At 46.0% G+C, this 18,357-nt stretch overlaps 1 protein-coding gene across 1 annotated transcript; it reads left to right on the top strand.

The window, feature by feature from the left end:
• Window positions 1–982: 982 nt before the first annotated feature.
• On the top strand, window positions 983–17,722 carry ACCS (1-aminocyclopropane-1-carboxylate synthase homolog (inactive)). Its single transcript, XM_075281126.1, has 15 exons — window positions 983–2,298; window positions 5,056–5,588; window positions 7,734–7,793; window positions 8,539–8,609; window positions 8,766–8,835; window positions 8,914–8,980; window positions 9,369–9,466; window positions 9,600–9,677; window positions 10,066–10,166; window positions 11,596–11,685; window positions 12,209–12,254; window positions 12,651–12,792; window positions 13,219–13,361; window positions 13,923–14,076; window positions 15,348–17,722. The coding sequence occupies exons 1-15, from the start codon at window positions 1,671–1,673 to the stop codon at window positions 15,626–15,628; spliced, it is 2,562 nt and encodes an 853-aa protein (XP_075137227.1). The 5' UTR covers window positions 983–1,670; the 3' UTR covers window positions 15,629–17,722.
• Window positions 17,723–18,357: the final 635 nt, after the last annotated feature.

Here is an 18,357-nt window from a genome sequence, read left to right as displayed (position 1 = left end):
CTAAGGGGGCATTATACGGTATGGGCGTACTAAGGGGGCATTATACTGTATGGGCGTACTAAGGGGGCATTATACTACATGGGGGCACAAACTGACTGGGAGGGACTTGTGTTGTCCAGGGTAAGTTGATACTGAGCTTTTTGCAGGTGTTTTTTGTGTCAGATTCCGCCTCAAAATCCACCTGCGAAACACCCCAGTGTGAACTCACTCTTGGCCTGGGTCAGAGTCCTAAATTTTGATATTTTGTCACTTTTTGGGTCCCCTGATAGCAGTGAGGTATGATATGACTGACCTGCTGCTGTGCACCTTGTGACAGGACTACAACTCCCAGCATGTCCAGAGCTAGCGCTGGCCTGAGATAACTGTAGTCCCCTTCTCCGGCCACACGATGGCGCCAGCACACCTCCTGCCGGGTAGGGGGAGGTTGTCTCAGTCCCTCCCGGCCGCACAATGACTGACACGGACCAAAGTTATCCCGGAATAATGGCAGCACGCATGTGCACGGACCCGGATGTGATCCGCCAGCCCGGAGCCGCGTCCCTGCAGCCCGAGCGGACCGAGCTGTGCCGAACCGGACCGTGCCGAGCCAGGACAAGCCCAAGCGGGTCACATCAAGGCCAGGAGCTTCCCCTCCCCCTCCCGGGGTGACCCGCCCTGCAGAGGGCACAGCCTGGAAGTGACCCGAGATAAGAGCCCTGAAATCTGCGACAAATCGTAGTCAGAGGGGGAGAGATAGTCCTATATACCCGGGAGAATATTACAATATATACCCGGGAGATTAATGCAAAATATTATAATATACACCCAGGAGATTAATACAGATTATTATAATATACACCCAGGAGATTAATACAGATTATTATAATATACACCCAGGGATTATTACAGAATATTTTAATATATACCCAGGAGATTAATGCAAAATATTATAATATACACCTGGGAGATTATTACATAATATTAGTATATACACTCAGGTAGCACAGATTATAATATACATCCATGAGATTATTACATAATCTAATACTATACAGTCTGTGGATTATTACAGGGGGCAGAAGTGACATCCCATTCTAAAAACCAGACCCCAATATTATAATCTAATGTAATATCCAGGCCCCTATATTATAATCCAATATAATCCCCTACCCAGTGTTATCTAATCCCATATCCAGACCCTGCAGTATACAGACATGGATATAATAACCGGTCCTGTCCAAAGGACTCAGTTGTAAGGGACGATTACGATATCTGGACCCCGGTAATAAGAATATCTGTCTGTAGTATTCACAATGAAATGCTATAAAAAATTGTTCTGATATCCTAATCCTTTAGTGACATCATCCTAATAAGAATAGGATAGAATAACCAGAACCTGTAGTAAAGAAGAGACGCAGCAGCTGTGATGATATCCAGACTTGGATGTAATAGACGGCCCTGGTAATAATAGGGTAGGGTTATATTATAGGGCCGGGTATAATAGTCAGACTTGGTATTGAGGTCTCTTTTCCGTCCCCCTCTATCTAGTTAAGTATCTCCATACATTAGGTCTTTTTAGCCCTTGCAGCAGCTTTGGTGGTGTCTAGAGTAGGACTTTACTGCAGGGTCATGTAGCGCAGTCAGTCCAGGGGTCACTTGCTTTCCATATTTTGGTGCCGTATACCCAGAATATGGATTTTCGTGGGAAAAAATACGAGCGGGGCAGTAACTGGTCGGACCCGGAGGTGGTGGAGCTGCTGCAGCTCTGGGGCAATGAGTCGGTGCAGATGGAACTGGAGAGCTGCCTGAGGAACCAGCACGTCTTCAACCGGATCGCAGACGTCTTGAGGGAGAAGGGAATCCACCGGACTGGCGACCAGTGCCGGGAGAAGATCAAGAAGATGAAGCTGGAGTACCGGAGGCTGAAGGACAATAGTAAGACGCTGCGCGGAGGCCGAGCCTGGAAGTTCTATGAAGTCATGGACCGCGTGCTGACCCACCGCCCAACCATCTCCTATGGGGCCCTGGGCCCCGGTGGGGTGCTGGGACAGCCCGTCCTGCAGGGTCCTCTCTCTGAGGGGTTCCACGGTCACTTCACTCAGTACAGTCATGCCCAGCACCCCGAACTGATGGAGATCAAATGTGAGGAGGTGCAATCTGACGAACAATGTCTGACCCCTGAACCCCCCTCCATGACCTACATACATGACTCCGGGGCCGAGCAGGAAGAGGAGGAGCAAAGCATGATGGAGCGGGGGGGCCCGGACTCCCCTATATCAAGAGTGGAAGTGACTGGAGATGTCAGCGCATCCCCTTCAGGTAAGGCTGGGTTTGATCTTAAAGGGGCCATGCCCTATAAAAAAAAAATTTAATTTAATAGAAGGGGTCCCGGACTCAGGCCCCCCATTTTGGCTATAGCCGAGGGCCCGCATGATACTTGTGTATCAGGACACATTCCCACCAATCATATCCTAGCAATGCACCATCACTTTTTAAGACGGAACACCCCTTTAAAGAAGCGATTTGATTGGTCGCTGTGGGCCCCTGCCCCATACATCTCCCCGTTCCCGTGAGATTTTTTACTTATTCTTAGTGACTGGGAACATTCTTGTTCATCTGCGGGGGCTGGGTTGATACTTGTCGCAGCTGAGGGTTTGCTACAATTGTATCCAGGTTCAACATTCCTTAAGAAGCTGCTTGCCCTTGGGGTTATCTAAGGAGCCATGGTCTCTTAAAGGGGCTGTTCTATAGGCTAAGTACATATTGATTTCTTATGATAAGAGGTTAACCCTTAAGTACTGTCATGGCGTCTTATCATACACCGCTATCATACACATATCATGATGACACGTAAGGGTTAAATCGCATTGCCGGCTGCCAGCAGCGAATAGATGTTCGACTGTGTGCGATGCGCTGCGCTCGTATTACACTCGCAGCCGTGAGGAGCCCACAGGGTGCTCAGCGGTTCTGGCGCCTTCGCACGCTCGGCTGTCACACAGAGCGCTGTTGTGCTCTGTGTAAACACGGACTGAGAGAACCGTTGATTCCGGCGGAGGACAGAACCGTCAGTCAGGGGGGCGGTCTTATGTACACAGGGGGCGAGGGGAGAAATTGGGAGTCGTATTCCTAAAATTTGATAGCGGATTTATTTTATAGGCGATCGGCAGTGGTGGCGGCAGGTAAGACGATGGGTTTACGGATTTAGAAAAAATGTACTAATTTAGCAAAAGTCTATTGAATTAGCATGCGGTAAATGAATGTCTCAGTTCATCCAGAGCTGCCTGGTTCATGAGTATAATGTAGTAGTGATGGGGGTAATGGGACGTAGTGCTGATTAATAGCGTCAGTCAGGGGCTACAAAAGCTGAGTGATATCACTCTGATTGCTGTGGGACTAAAACTCCCATCATGTCCTGTCTAGGTATATAGTGACACACCCCCTTTACTCGGTGCAGATCTGATACTCGGGTCTCCAGGAAAGCTGGGTGTTGTCACTTTAATTGTTATAGGACTATAACTCCCATCATGGCCTATCTAGGTATATATAGTAATGTAATCCCTTCGCACAGAAAAGTGTGTCCCTCAGGACTCCAGGAAAGCTGGATGGCAGCACTTTCATTGTTGTAGGACTACAAATCCCATCATGTCCTGTTTAAGTATATATTGACACACACCCATGCTCAGTGCGGGTCTGATACTCCGGCCTCCAGGAAAGCTGAGTGTTGTCACTTTGATGGTTGTAGGACTAAAACTCCCATCATGTCTTGTCTAAGTATTTAGTAACGTATCCCCTGCACTGTGCAGGTGTGTCACTCAGGCCTCCAGGAAAGCTGGGTGACAGCCTGCTTTGCTGTATAGTCGGTCCACACACTCCCTGCTTCATGCAGGTGCCTCACGCCCAGCTTATTCCATATAAAATCCCTTCAACAGACAAGGGGGCGCTCTCTCTCCGGCTAAAGAATAAAAGTTTTTATTTCGAGAGCCGACTTCTTTACTGTAAGGACTGTGAGACTGTGGAATAGCCTAAACCAGGGACTGGCACTATACTCTCAGGACTGTAAATCAGTGGAATAGCCTACCCCAGGAATAGGTTCTATACTGAATGGACTGTAAATCTGTCAAATAGCCTACAACAGGAATCGATTCTTTACTGTAAGGACTGCGAATCTGTGGAACAGCCTTCCACAGGATTTGGTTGTTTACTGTAAGGACTGTAAATCTGTGCAATAGCCTACCCAGGAACTGGTTCTATACTGTAAAGACTGCAAATCTGTGGAATAGCCTACCCAGTAACTGGTTCTATACTGTAGGGACTGTAAATCTGTGGAATAGCCTACCCAGGAACTGGTTCTGGACTGCAAATCTGTGGAATAGCCTACCCATTAACTGGTTCTGTACTGTAAGGACTGTAAATCTGTGGAATAGCCTATCCAGGGACTGGTTCTATACTGTAAGGACCATAAATCTGTGGAATAGCCTACCCAGGAACTGGTTCTATACTGTAAGGACTGTAAATCTGTGGAATAGCCTACCCAGGAACTGGTTCTATACTGTAAGGACTGTAAATCTGTGGAATATCCTACCCAGTAACTGGTTCTATACTGTAAGGACCATAAATCTGTGGAATAGCCTACCTAGCAACAGGTGACAGCTTAAAAAAGGCTTAGATGCCTTCTTGGAGTAAAATGGCATTGCTGGTTATGGGAATGTATAGACTGTCATGACATTTGCCATCCCCTGGTTGACGTTAATGGACAAATGGTTTACTAGCTATATAACTTCAAGTAACTCAGTGCTGTACTTTGACAAAGGATTTAAGGTCAGCTTCTCGTAAGACAATCCATTGTGTAGCTGCCTTGGGGTTCCTTCTCATACATCCGAGTGGGCCATAACTCAACGTCGCCCCCTTTGTCCATAGGTTTGCAATGACGTCAGTCCCCGGAGAAGACTCGTTTATTGCTCTTCTCTAGTGAGGAGGACAATTATTGTTCCGGACTGATCACAAACTCCAGGAAAGTTGGGTGAGAATTTTAGTTTTGGCCATATCGCTCATATGTTTTTGTCTTTGTCCTTTCAGGTTTTAGCGAATCCAACATGGCCGGCTCTTCGGGACAGAGCGGTCGTCAGCGGTTCTGGAGAAAGCGTAAAGGCCGGGAGCCGCTGAATGATCTGATCTCGCAGATGCTGATGGCGCAGCGGGCGTCCGAGGAACGCTTCCTCCAGATGGAAGAGCGGCGGATGGAGCAGGAGCAGGAGGCCGAGGAGCGGAGGCTGCGTCTGGAGGAGCGGAGGCTGCAGCTGGACCGCCAGCATGAACTGCGCATGTTCACCATTTTTGCTCAGATGTTGGGCATGATACGCCAAGGGGGAGGAGGAGAGGCCGTGCCGCCGCCAGATGCCACCTTTACACAAGACGGGGACATTGTTGGCAAAGGGGTGGTAACGAGCAAGGTGCCGGATCCTAACCTGGGAGACGTCTACAACTGTAACCCGTACTGCAGCCCCTACCTCTCTACGCGGGGGAACATCCTGAGCGGGTTCAGGGGCTCCTCTGAGGAGGGGTACAGAGCTTACCATGAGGACAAGTACGATGAGGATAAGAATCCCAATGTGAGTCAGTCCCAAAATACTGTAAACTATGACAGCTGAGGTGTTGTTCAGGAACTTACACACGGGGGCAGTAACGGGTATGCTATGCTCCCCTGAATGATGGTGGCCATCAAGAGAATGGTGGCTCATTGGTTAGTGGGCCCTGCCAGTACTGATGGACATGTGTATTGGTTACGGTGGGCTCAGGGTGTAAGCGGCGAGTATGGTTCTTGGTGCCCACCGCTCTCAGAATTGCCCCTCCTTGTTTGCACCATTGTAATGTAGCGAGTGTCGGCACCAGGAGCGGAGAATGAACAGGGAGTCCTAAAAGCTATGAGCACTGAAAAGGATATTCACCGCTCACTCCCTGGGCCCCAAACTGTGTGGGGCAGGGGGGCATTATACTGTGTTGCGGAGTATTTGGGGCATTATACTGTGTTGGGGAGTATTTGGGGCATTATACTGTGTTGGGGAGTATTAGGGGCATTATACTGTGTTGCGGAGTATTTGGGGCATTTATACTGTGTTGGGAAGTATTAGGGGCATTATACTGTGTTGGGGAGTATTAGGGGTATTATACTGTGTTGGGAAGTATTAGTGGCATTATACTGTGTTGGATAGTATTAGGGGCATTATACTGTGTTGGGGCGTATTAGGGGCATTATACTGTGTTGGGGCGTATTAGGGGCATTATACTGTGTTGGGGCGTATTAGGGGCATTATACTGTGTTGGGGCATATTAGGGGCATTATACTGTGTTGGGGAGTATTAGGGGCATTATACTGTGTTGGATAGTATTAGGGGCATTATACTGTGTTGGGGAGTATTAGGGGCATTATACTGTGTTGGGGCGTATTAGGGGCATTATACTGTGTTGGGGCGTATTAGGGGCATTATACTGTGTTGGGGCGTATTAGGGGCATTATACTGTGTTGGGGCGTATTAGGGGCATTATACTGTGTTGGGGAGTATTAGTGGCATTATACTGTGTTGGGGAGTATTAGGGGTATTATACTGTGTTGGGAAGTATTAGTGGCATTATACTGTGTTGGATAGTATTAGGGGCATTATACTGTGTTGGGGAGTATTAGGGGCATTATACTGTGTTGGGGCGTATTAGGGGCATTATACTGTGTTGGGGCGTATTAGGGGCATTATACTGTGTTGGGGCGTATTAGGGGCATTATACTGTGTTGGGGCGTATTAGGGGCATTATACTGTGTTGGGGAGTATTAGGGGCATTATACTGTGTTGGGGAGTATTAGGGGCATTATACTGTGTTGGGGGGTATTAGGGGCATTATACTGTGTTGGGGAGTATTAGGGGCATTATACTGTGTTGGGGAGTATTAGGGGCATTATACTGTGTTGGGGAGTATTAGGGGCATTATACTGTGTTGGGGAGTATTAGGGGCATTATACTGTGTTGGGGAGTATTAGGGGCATTATACTGTGTTGGGGAGTATTAGGGGCATTTATACTGTGTGGAGGTAAAGGGAACATTATACTTTGAGAAGGGCATTGCATTGTGTAGGGACCACTGGTGGGCATTTTATTGTATGGGGTATTGTACTGTGCAGAGCCTGAGGTTGTGGGCATTGTACAGTGTGTTGGTTGTAAAAGGGCATTAGATTGTATGGGGGGGGGGGCATTATACTGTGTAGAAGGGGAGTTAGGAAGCATTATACTGTGTGGGGGCCACAAGGAGGAATTATATTGTTTATGGGGGCATTAAAGGGATATTCTAGTTTCAGAAGGGCAGTATGCCGTTTAGAGGCCTTATATTGTATGGGAGCACTGGGGGGACAATATACTGTGTCGGGGTGCTAAGGAGAGCATATACTATATGGGGGCACTAAGAGGGCATTATAAAGTATGCAGAGCTCCGTCGTTCCACCCCCTCTGGAAAATCCTACGTACGCCCCTGGATTTCTTACAGTGTATCAGTGTACTTCTCAGCCTGGCGTCCAGGAAAAGAGAATCCCAATATATAGTCGCTGTATTTAATGACGGTCCGCTGTATGCGCAGGACTAGGTCAGAAATTTTTCAGACAATGGATGTTTCTATTCACTTTACAGCAATGGTTTTCCTGTCGTCGATAGGTTTGGGCGTAAGGGTTTTGCTTGCCGGGGCTCTGACCCGAAACCTCTGTCTTATGTTTTTTAGGGAATCATCAACTTTGGCACAAGTGAGAATAAGCTTTGCTTTGATCTGATGTCGAAACGGGTAAGTGCTAATGAAACGCAACAAGGGGAGCGGCTAAGTAGTCGCCGTGGCGTGGCCATAAACGTCACGTTACCCCAGTTATATGTACCATAGGAATGTCATATGTGTAGCATACAGGCTAGACTCGCTGTGTACATAAAACATCTGATCAGGCCCAATACTTGAGGCTGCACTACTGAGAGATTCTGATGACAAGTACTATGATGGAGACCCCTGTCAACAGGGCAACGAAGACTGTCTTAGGGGCCTTTCACACTACGGAAAAGGAATAGGAGTTCCTCTTCCTTTTCCAGCTGCCAACTACCTCCATGGCCGAATCAGCTGTGGCATGTGCGGCAAGTTCGAGCAAGACGCTTATTTTTCCGGAATCCTGTTGCTTCCCATTGAAAACAATGGCAGGCAGAATCTGGGCGGTGCCAGAATCCGCGGCAAATTCCTCCGTATGAGCAGCCCCTTAATTTTAGATAATAAATCCACCCCTTACAATAAACACACAAGACCGTATGGAAATGACAAGAGATATCAACTAAATCTCTCAGTAGTGCAGCCTCAGGCTTTGGGCCTACCTGTAATTTCAAGTGATGATATTTCACCATAGCAGACAGATAGTAAAAAATGTTTTTACGTTATTTATGTCCATTAACAAGCCTCTTCACCTCCAAAACTATTTCCAGCTTTTTGTATTTTTATAAATGCCCCAACCCCATTAATGGAGAGCCTTTCCTTTGCGGTTACGTTCCCACAGCTGACGCAGAGCGACATGAATGTGATCGAGCCTCCGCTGCTGCAGTACCCGGACTGGAAGGGACATACCTTGTGAGTATTGTAAGGGTTAAACCATCTCATTCACTGACAGCAAGCAGAGATCTTGGATATGGCAGAACATTATAACAAGTAGTGAATATCCAGGATGTTGAGAAGCGTCTATTACTCCTTTGCTGGTGCGTAAGACGTCTTTCTTGTTTGTCTCAGTTTACGGGAGGAGGTGGCGCGTTTCCTGACCTATTACTGTAAAGCTCCGGCACCTTTAAATCCAGAAAATGTAAGTAGTACCTATACTATCGGGGGTGACACGGAGATCTCGGCGTCTGCCTGCCTGCTGATATCTTGTCTCCTCTAGGTGGTTATCTTGAATGGTTGCGGCTCCCTGTTCTCCTCTCTGGCTGCTGTACTGTGTGATCCGGGAGGTAGGTGTACAGGATTAAAGGGGGTCTCCACCTACGTATGATGTCTTATCGAGTCCGGTGTTCTAAACACCGCATCCCATTATGTTTATTATGGGTTTTACCTATTCCACCAAGTATAGTAAAACCGATTGTGCTGTCTGGAAACCATCAGCAAGCAGGCTAGCCTCTATGGAGAAATGGACAGTATGGTCAATAAGCTGGTGTATTAATGTGCGCTACTCCGGGTTCAGGAGTGTACACTAAGCAGGGACAGATGTTACTATCAAAAAGGGTACCATAAGATCTGTCGGCAACACTTAGCTTGCTGATGGTTTCCGAATAAAGCAGATTATACCGTACAGAGTGAAAATCAAGTTTGTCCCTGTATTCATGTCCTTACTATTTTCAGATGCGATTCTTATCGCCACCCCCTTCTATGGTGGAATCACGCAGAGTATCTTCCTGTACAGTGGCATTAAACTGGTCTATGTGCACCTAGAGAGCAAGGTGAGGCGGGTGCGGGGTCTGGAGACATCAGGGACCTGCAAGACACAGGCAGTGATGAATGGCTAAAACCTAAACCCAAGATGCACAGGACTGAAGCTATGTCACATGATTGTTGGCTCTCCTTATTTTTCAGGTCACATCTCCAGGAACCCGTCCTTTCCAGCTGACCGTTGCGAAACTGGAATCAACTTTACAGACAGCGAAGGAGGAGGTGAGGCTTCCACAAGGGTTAATATGCAGCCAGCAGCAATACGGTTGTATTGTATATACTGAGTGGTTTCCAATCACTGACAGCAAGCAGAGAGTTTTTGCAAAATGAGGAATTGATACACAAACTGTGAATTAAAAAGTTGCAGAACCTTTTCTGGAGGTCTGGACTTATGTTTCACAGACTTCAGAGTATAGTGTGTAATGCCTCATGTATCCTGTGGTGGCGCTGCAGATAAAGTACACACAATGCTAGGTTTGCCCATAGATTACAGCTGATTCTCTACAGGGGAAGATTTTGTAATCTATTTATTGTCTAGGGGCCTATAAAATGATTTTCTGTGAATCTGCTATTCCTACTGGACTCACACTGTACTTATTGCTTTTTCTAGGGCACTAGTGTAAAGGCCATGATACTGATAAATCCGCACAACCCCCTGGGTGACATATACTCTGCTGCTGAAATGATGGAGTTCTTAGAGTTTGCTAAAAGGTGAAAGGAAGTCTTGTCTGCATCACCGTGTTCAAGTCCTGAGTGACATCAAGTGTTATACTCCAGAGCTGCACTCACTATTCTGCTGGTGCAGTCACTGTGTACATACATTACATTACTTATCCTGTATTATACTCCAGAGCTGCACTCACTATTCTGCTGGTTCAGTCACTGTGTACATACATTACATTACTTATCCTGTATTATACTCTAGAGCTGCGCTCACTATTCTGCTGGTGCAGTCACTGTGTACATACATTACATTACTTATCCTGTATTATACTCCAGAGCTGCGCTCACTATTCTGCTGGTGCAGTCACTGTGTACATACATTACATTACTTATCCTGTATTATACTCCAGAGCTGCGCTCACTATTCTGCTGGTGCAGTCACTGTGTACATACATTACATTACTTATCCTGTATTATACTCTAGAGCTGCGCTCACTATTCTGCTGGTGCAGTCACTGTGTACATACATTACATTACTTATCCTGTATTATACTCCAGAGCTGCGCTCACTATTCTGCTGGTACAGTCACTGTGTACATACATTACATTACTTATCCTGTACTAATCCTGAGTTACATCCTGTATTATACTCCAGAGCTGCGCTCACTATTCTGCTGGTACAGTCACTGTGTACATACATTACATTACTTATCCTGTACTAATCCTGAGTTACATCCTGTATTATACTCCAGAGCTGCGCTCACTATTCTGCTGGTACAGTCACTGTGTACATACATTACATTACTTATCCTGTATCATACTCCAGAGCTGCGCTCACTATTCTGCTGGTGCAGTCACTGTGTACATACATTACATTACTTATTCTGTATTATACTCCAGAGCTGCGCTCACTATTCTGCTGGTACAGTCACTGTGTACATACATTACATTACTTATCCTGTATTATACTCCAGAGCTGCGCTCACTATTCTGCTGGTACAGTCACTGTGTACATACCTTACATTACTTATCCTGTATTATACTCTAGAGCTGTGCTCACTATTCTGCTGGTGCAGTCACTGTGTACATACATTACATTACTTATCCTGTACTGATCCTGAGTTACATCCTGTATTATACTCCAGAGCTGCGCTCACTATTCTGCTGGTACAGTCACTGTGTACATACCTTACATTACTTATCCTGTATTATACTCTAGAGCTGCGCTCACTATTCTGCTGGTACAGTCACTGTGTACATACATTACATTACTTATCCTGTATTATACTCCAGAGCTGCGCTCACTATTCTGCTGGTGCAGTCACTGTGTACATACATTACATTACTTATCCTGTATTATACTCCAGAGCTGTGCTCACTATTCTGCTGGTACAGTCACTGTGTACATACATTACATTACTGATCCTCACATAGACAATGTCTCATAATGTCCTTTCTTTTCCTCTTCTTGTTGTAGGAATTCTTTGCATGTCATAGTCGATGAGATCTATATGCTTTCTGTTTTTGATGAGTCTGCAACATTCCACAGTGTACTGAGCCTGGACAAGTAAGAATATATTCTCATTGTATAATGTGTATTTGTAAATAAACAGTTGTATGGAAATTATACATTTGTAAAACCTGTAGAAATACTAAAAAAAAAACCTGATACATGGTATTAAAATATTCCTGACATGATCCTTTTGGCACTGACCAGTTTTAACCCTTAGGGTAAGTTCACATGGGGAGCAGAAGCGAGGATTTTGGCACCGAGAGTTACGTGGGGAGCCTCATCACTCTCAGGTCAAAACCCGCCTGCTTCCGACAGTCGCAGCTTCCCCCTCCGGAGTCGGCTCAAATGAATGGGCCGACTCCGGAGGTTGCTGCCGCCAGGCGGACGCCGCAGTTCAACAAGCCGCGGAATACGCCTGGAGAAAGGGCAGCCCGCTTCTTTTTTTTCTCCATAGACCACCATTGTGAGGGGGCGGATTATGACATGGATTAGGCGCCATAATCCGCCCCCTCTGTGTCCTTATGGGATGCACTTTTTTTTTTTTTTTTTTTAATTCGCCCTCTTTTTCTGTCATTAGGCTTCCTGATCCTCAGAGGACTCATGTCATGTGGGGAGTCAGCAAGGTGAGTAAGGATGACTTATATTTGTAATGTCCCCCCATTCCTATCACCCGACAGTAGCCATAAAAGACCAAATTTCTGGTCACAGGAAATAAAATGGAGCAGAGAGCTTTTTTTTTGTCTTTTGCAAACATTAAGTGAAAGAGGCGGGCAGAACAGGAAGTCTGTATGTTGCAACTTCAACCAATAGCTGCCGAGCAGGAAGTGATGTCATTTTGCCAGCTTCTTCTGTTCAGCTCAGACCATTATGGTTGATACTGGACTTTCCCGCATGTCTGAAAGGAATGAGTTGCATGTTATGACCTAACACTAGAGGGCGACTTCTGGGCTTAGATTTATTGGGGATTTTCATTCAGGTCATTTCCTTCTTTTCACTTCCATGTATTTTCCACCTTACAGGACTTTGCTGTTTCGGGAGTTCGGTTTGGAACGCTCTACTCCCAGAATCAGGATGTCTGCAATGGCGTGGCCTCTCTGTGCTACTTCCATGGGGTGTGTGGTCCCATACAATACAAGATGGCGCAGCTAATGCGTGACCGAGGTGAGATAATGAATGCATGAGAGGGACAGGGGGGTTCCTTTTGCCCTAAAGGACCGGTTCCTTTAATGCACCCATTCATTGTAGGACCCCCAGTAACCTATACCCACTGTGTCTGCCACATGCTGTCTAAAGTGGACTTCCCCTTTAAGCCTCATACACACTAGGAATCCAAGCCAAAAATCTGGTTCATTCATGAGCTGGATTTCCAGATTGATCGCAACATATACTGCCATGGACGGTACTAACAGCATGATAGATCACTCTGATACCAAGTCCTGTCTCCTGACAGTTATGGGACAAGACATCTGTCTAATGTATGGCCAAGATTTTCCGGATCGGATTCTCCCCTGTATATAGATCCTTATGGTGCCCATTCATACTAGTGTCTCTTGCAGTCATTGTGTTTTTTTCTCTTTGTCTACCTAGATTGGATTAACCAGATTTACTTACGGGTGAATCATTCTCGCTTACGGGCAGCTCAGGCCTACGTGGCAGACGAGCTCCGCTCCATTGGCGTTCCCTTCCTCAACCGTGGGGCCGGATTCTTCATCTGGATTGACTTCCGCAAAGTGAGAAACCGAACTTGTTACCTTTTACTATGTGGAGGTTGGATACACTCTTATTATATTGACTTCCAGTTGTTTCTGAAGATCCCCTTAAAGGGGATGATCAACCATCACAGCTTATCACCTATACACAGTGTTCATTCGCTGGGAGTCCCACTGGTCACAAGAAAGGGGTCCAGATAGCTGAGCATTGGATTTGGCTATATCTGTCAGTCCCATAGAGATTGAATGGACGGCAGTGTGTGTGCAGGACCCCTTCTCTTGTGGTCCCAGCACTGGTAAGTAGGGGTGATAGGTGATAAGTTGCGACCTGGTGACAACCCCTTATGTCTTATCAATAAGCCTAATTCTAGAGTTCCTTCATTGGTCCAAGCTATCTTCTGGTTCTCTTAAAGGGAGTGTCACCAGAAACCAGCATATCAACCCGTCCTGCAAATAGATAGATTCCAATCACTGGGCCCCCCCTAGTGTTTAGGTCCTTGGTCCTCCTCACCTAAAGGGGGCGCTGCTCTCGGTTTTGATACACAGTAATGTAGTTACTGAAGATCTTCTTGTTTCTTGTAGTACCTCAGGGCTCTGACCTTTGAGGAGGAGGTCTCACTATGGAGGGACTTTCTGGATAATAAGGTTCTTCTGTCGTGCGGGAAAGCCTTTGAGTGTTCGGAGCCCGGATGGTTCAGAGTCATATTCTCAGACAAGACGCACCGGCTCCAACTAGGTAAGTGACAACTACTCACCTGAGCGACAATCTGGACTTTCCTATGATCCTGCAGAATCTCCTACACCACCCATACTTTCTATGATGTTCTTGAAAGTGTTGGGACTTAACTAATATTTCAGTTTACATTTGATGGATTTCCCAGTCCATAGTCTAGGTCAAAGAAACCGTGGACAGGCAGGGATTCCCGGTATTATTGATGGTATGCAAGCAGTCTCTACTCGGAACAGGAAATTCAGCTGATGAACCACATTTCCCGTTGCATGGGGCCTTATAGTTGCAGTGTTTGCCTGCAGGCACCACTAGAGGGAGCTCACTGTATAGTGATTTTCACTACATGCTAGCTATATAAAGCCATAGGCAATGAGCTCCCCCTAGTGGTGCTTGTAACAATTACTGTGTAAAATGAGAAGAATATGCAAATCTGTCTCTCAGCCGAGGACAGCTGTTTCGATCTATTTGGATCTCTTCAGCCTGGCGTAGAGAAGACTGACTTGGCAGAGGTGAGAGGCTTCTAGACAGGGTTAAGGGGATATCGTCACTCCTTAGGTAGAGACCACCATGTAGGTGTGTGGAGTCTTATTAAGCCGTAGACGCTCCACTGTGAGGGATCATGGGAAGAATATGCAAATCTGTCCTCCATGATGTAAATAGGTAGGCAGTGCCTCAGTCATGCAGCCCAATAGAGGGTGCTCCTTTTAACATCATGCCCGACCTTCCCAGAGGCTTTTGCTGCAATGATGTGGGATTTTACCAAGTACAGTCTCTCAGCCGAGGACAGCTGTTTCGATCTATTTGGATCTCTTCAGCCCAGCGTAGAGAAGACTGACTTGGCAGAAGTGAGAAGCTTCTAGACAGGGTTAAGGGGATATTGTCATTCCTTAGGGAGAGACCACCATTTAGGTGTGTGGAGTCTTATTAAGCCATTTGCACTCCACTGTGAAGAGGATCATGGGAAGAATATGCAAATCTGTCTTCCATGATGTAAATAGATAGACAGTGCCTCAGTCATCATGGAAGACAGATTTGCATATTCTTCCCATGATCCCTCACACCTACATGGTGGTCTCTCCCTAAGGAGTGACGATATCCCCTTAACCCTGTGTAAAATGAAGAAGAGGTTTTGGAGCTCTCCCTGTAGTTACATTATAAATTTAGGGTGTATGTTAAGGTGTGCTTTATTAGTGTAGGGTCCATTGTAGGTTTTTGTGCACCCTTTATTTCCGTATGACCCCCTCCAACCATCCACAATCATTATTTCCTCTTGTCAGGAATGCAGCGGATCCGCAAAGTGCTGGAAAGGAGAGAGAAAGAACTTCAGATGGAAGAGCAGACCCCGGCAGAGGAGGACGGTAAAGCCGACAGCACGGACGAGGTCATCTACGTGTCCAGCCACCACGAACCTTCAGGCTCCAACCTGGGCGACCTCATCGTTCAGCTCCAGAACCAGATGCGTTCCTCCGACTGGCTGCAGCGAAACACGGCTGAGAACTTTGCTCAGCAGAACCCGGAGGTTTTCCAAGTCTATAGTAAAATTGTGGGAAAGCAGTGAGGTGCTGGGGTCGGGGTGGTCGTCGTCTGGGGTCCTGTCTTAGGCTGGTGCATTTTGGAAGGGACTCTATTGGACGTTAAGGATGTCTCAGCCCCGGGTTGCTGGTATAACTATGGCCGCCATATTACAGAATAAGCGTCAGCACTGACACACAAGGGTGCGGCACAGGCCTCGGGGTCTCGCCTTAATCACTGGGGACCAAATAACTGGAATTGTAACCAAAAAGGAATCTGTAGCACTTAATATACTGAATATCTGATTTTATATATGAACCCCGACTCGTGTCAAACACAATATTCTCCTGCATTTGGTGTGTTTCGTTCTTTACAGATCAGTGCAGGACAGGACCATAACAATCATGGGTGGCGTTTATGAGGTTTTTCTGCCAAAAATGCCATAAAATTTTTGTCCCATATCTGTAACTCATGTGATGGTTCACTGTGAGGAGATAAAGCTGCTTAAAGGGGTTTCCAGAACTTTCATGTGATTTTGGGGGTTCAACATCTGGGATGATAGAAGTTCTGCACCATCCTGTATATAGTGATACATCGATGAGCTCTGAATCGGGGTCTTTGCTTAGGATCCCAATCACTCGGAAGTCTGCCAGGCTTTCTGTTTAGGGTCTTGGGTGACCCTTGAGAATTGGCAGTGACCAAGGGACCATTATATGAAATGATGGGGGGACTGAACACTACAGAACATGACCTGTCAGTGTCTTCACTGCTCGAGGTTAAAGGGAGGGTCCAGTTTAGGATCTTGGCTACAAAGAGCATTTCTGGCCTTGGAGAATCTGACCAGTCCCGTTTGATATGAATAAGAACTGTATGGTGTTTGCCCTTTGCAGGGAAATTAAAGGGGTTCACCATGTAGTCTCTGCAGACTTACTACCTAGGGATTCCGGGCTGGTTCTGACTCTGGGTCACGTGATCAGAGCCAACACTTTGCCCCTGAGTTCTCCACTGCTTCCCTTTACTATGGGGGATGGTTTTGCACAGCCTGTCCGCCCCATAATAAAGGTAACTAACCGTGACTTTGGAAGCGGTGAGAGGAGTCAGAGTGACGTGAGGGCCAGGTGTGGGAGTTGGAACCAGCCTAGAACCCCTAGACCTAAAACACAGGAGGGAGTAAGCCTACAGAGACTCCCTGGATAACCCCTTTAATTTCCCTGCATCACCACCAGAGGGCAAGCTAAACATTTTCTCAGAGAACCCCTTTAATGATGTCTCCTTATGGACCTCACCTCTTGGCTCATAGATTTTGGATATGTTGAGCCCAAAGGAGAGGTAAAGAAGGACAAATCTGTCTAGTAGTTGGGTGGGTTTTACCCCACCTATTATACACTGGAGCCAGCCTAAATATAAGCCATCCATTCATACTCCCCTTAAACCCCTTTAAAGGTCTTGTCCTACCATTAAATCTCACATTGATTCTATAAATCATGAAAAAAGAATAATGTTCAACGAGCGTTCTGACAATGACATAGTATGGCGCCCCCTGGTGTTTAGAGTGTATAGCAATGTGCACGTCCACCTAATGAGCCAAGTGTTGGTGGTCACACATGCTCTGCCACTCTCTCTGTAAACCTAAAACTTTTGATGGACTCCGCAAATTACTTTAAAACACTTTTTTGGGACCTTTGCGATTAAAATGACTTATCTTAAGGTGGATCTCTACACACCAGGTAAACTCCTTGGATTTGTCAGTGTAACTACATGAGATAATCTGCTGTATTTTATTACTAGGGTCAGGTACAGGATGGATAAGACCAGAGATGGCAGGAATCTCCACCTGTGACCTTCATACAATACAATGCTGTAACTTTTACCGAAACTTTATTACAATGGACAGATGTTTTATATCTTCCTTATAGTATACAGTAATGTTTCTTTATTTGTGTATGACTGCAGCTCAGATACAATCCTCCCATACGCCTTTAGCCCTTCATTATGATTTTCTTTTGTAGCACTACTTGGTTCTTTCCGGCTTAATAATTCACTGTATAATGTCCTTGTTCTGGTGCTTTGTCGAATTGTTTCGAGTCTGTTTTTAAGGCCGTTTGCGGAATGCCCCGATATTTCAAGGGGTTTTATGTAAATAAAGCTTGATCATTGTGTAACTTTGTAATGGACCCAGTGATGTCACAGTACAGGGATAATACACACAGTGATGTCACAGTACAGGGATAATACACACAGTGATGTCACAGTACAGGGATAATACACACAGTGATGTCACAGTACAGAGATAATACACACAGTGATGTCACAGTACAGGGATAATACACACAGTGATGTCACAGTACAGGGATAATACACACAGTGATGTCACAGTACAGGGATAATACACACAGTGATGTCACAGTACAGGATAATACACACAGTGATGTCACAGTACAGAGATAATACACACAGTGATGTCACAGTACAGAGATAATACACACAGTGATGTCACAGTACAGGATAATACACACAGTGATGTCACAGTACAGGGATAATACACACAGTGATGTCACAGTACAGGATAACACACACAGTGATGTCACAGTACAGGGATAATACACACAGTGATGTCACAGTACAGGGATAATACACACAGTGATGTCACAGTACAGAGATAATACACACAGTGATGTCACAGTACAGGGATAATACACACAGTGATGTCACAGTACAGGGATAATACACACAGTGATGTCACAGTACAGGGATAATACACACAGTGATGTCACA

The sequence above is a fragment of the Leptodactylus fuscus genome, chromosome 7, assembly GCF_031893055.1.
Source record: "Leptodactylus fuscus isolate aLepFus1 chromosome 7, aLepFus1.hap2, whole genome shotgun sequence".
NCBI classification, from domain to species: domain Eukaryota; kingdom Metazoa; phylum Chordata; class Amphibia; order Anura; family Leptodactylidae; genus Leptodactylus; species Leptodactylus fuscus.
The sequence above is the reverse complement of the archived record's forward strand: the minus strand, read 5'-3'. Positions and strand labels throughout refer to the sequence as shown.

Coding starts and splice junctions, on each gene's coding strand:
- ACCS (XM_075281126.1), top strand. CDS start 1,671: ATGGATTTTCGTGGGAAAAAATACGAGCGGGGCAGTAACTGGTCGGAC. Junction 7,794..8,538: donor TTGATCTGATGTCGAAACGG/GTAAGTGCTAAT, acceptor ACGTTCCCACAG/CTGACGCAGAGCGACATGAA. Junction 14,077..15,347: donor GACGCACCGGCTCCAACTAG/GTAAGTGACAAC, acceptor TCCTCTTGTCAG/GAATGCAGCGGATCCGCAAA.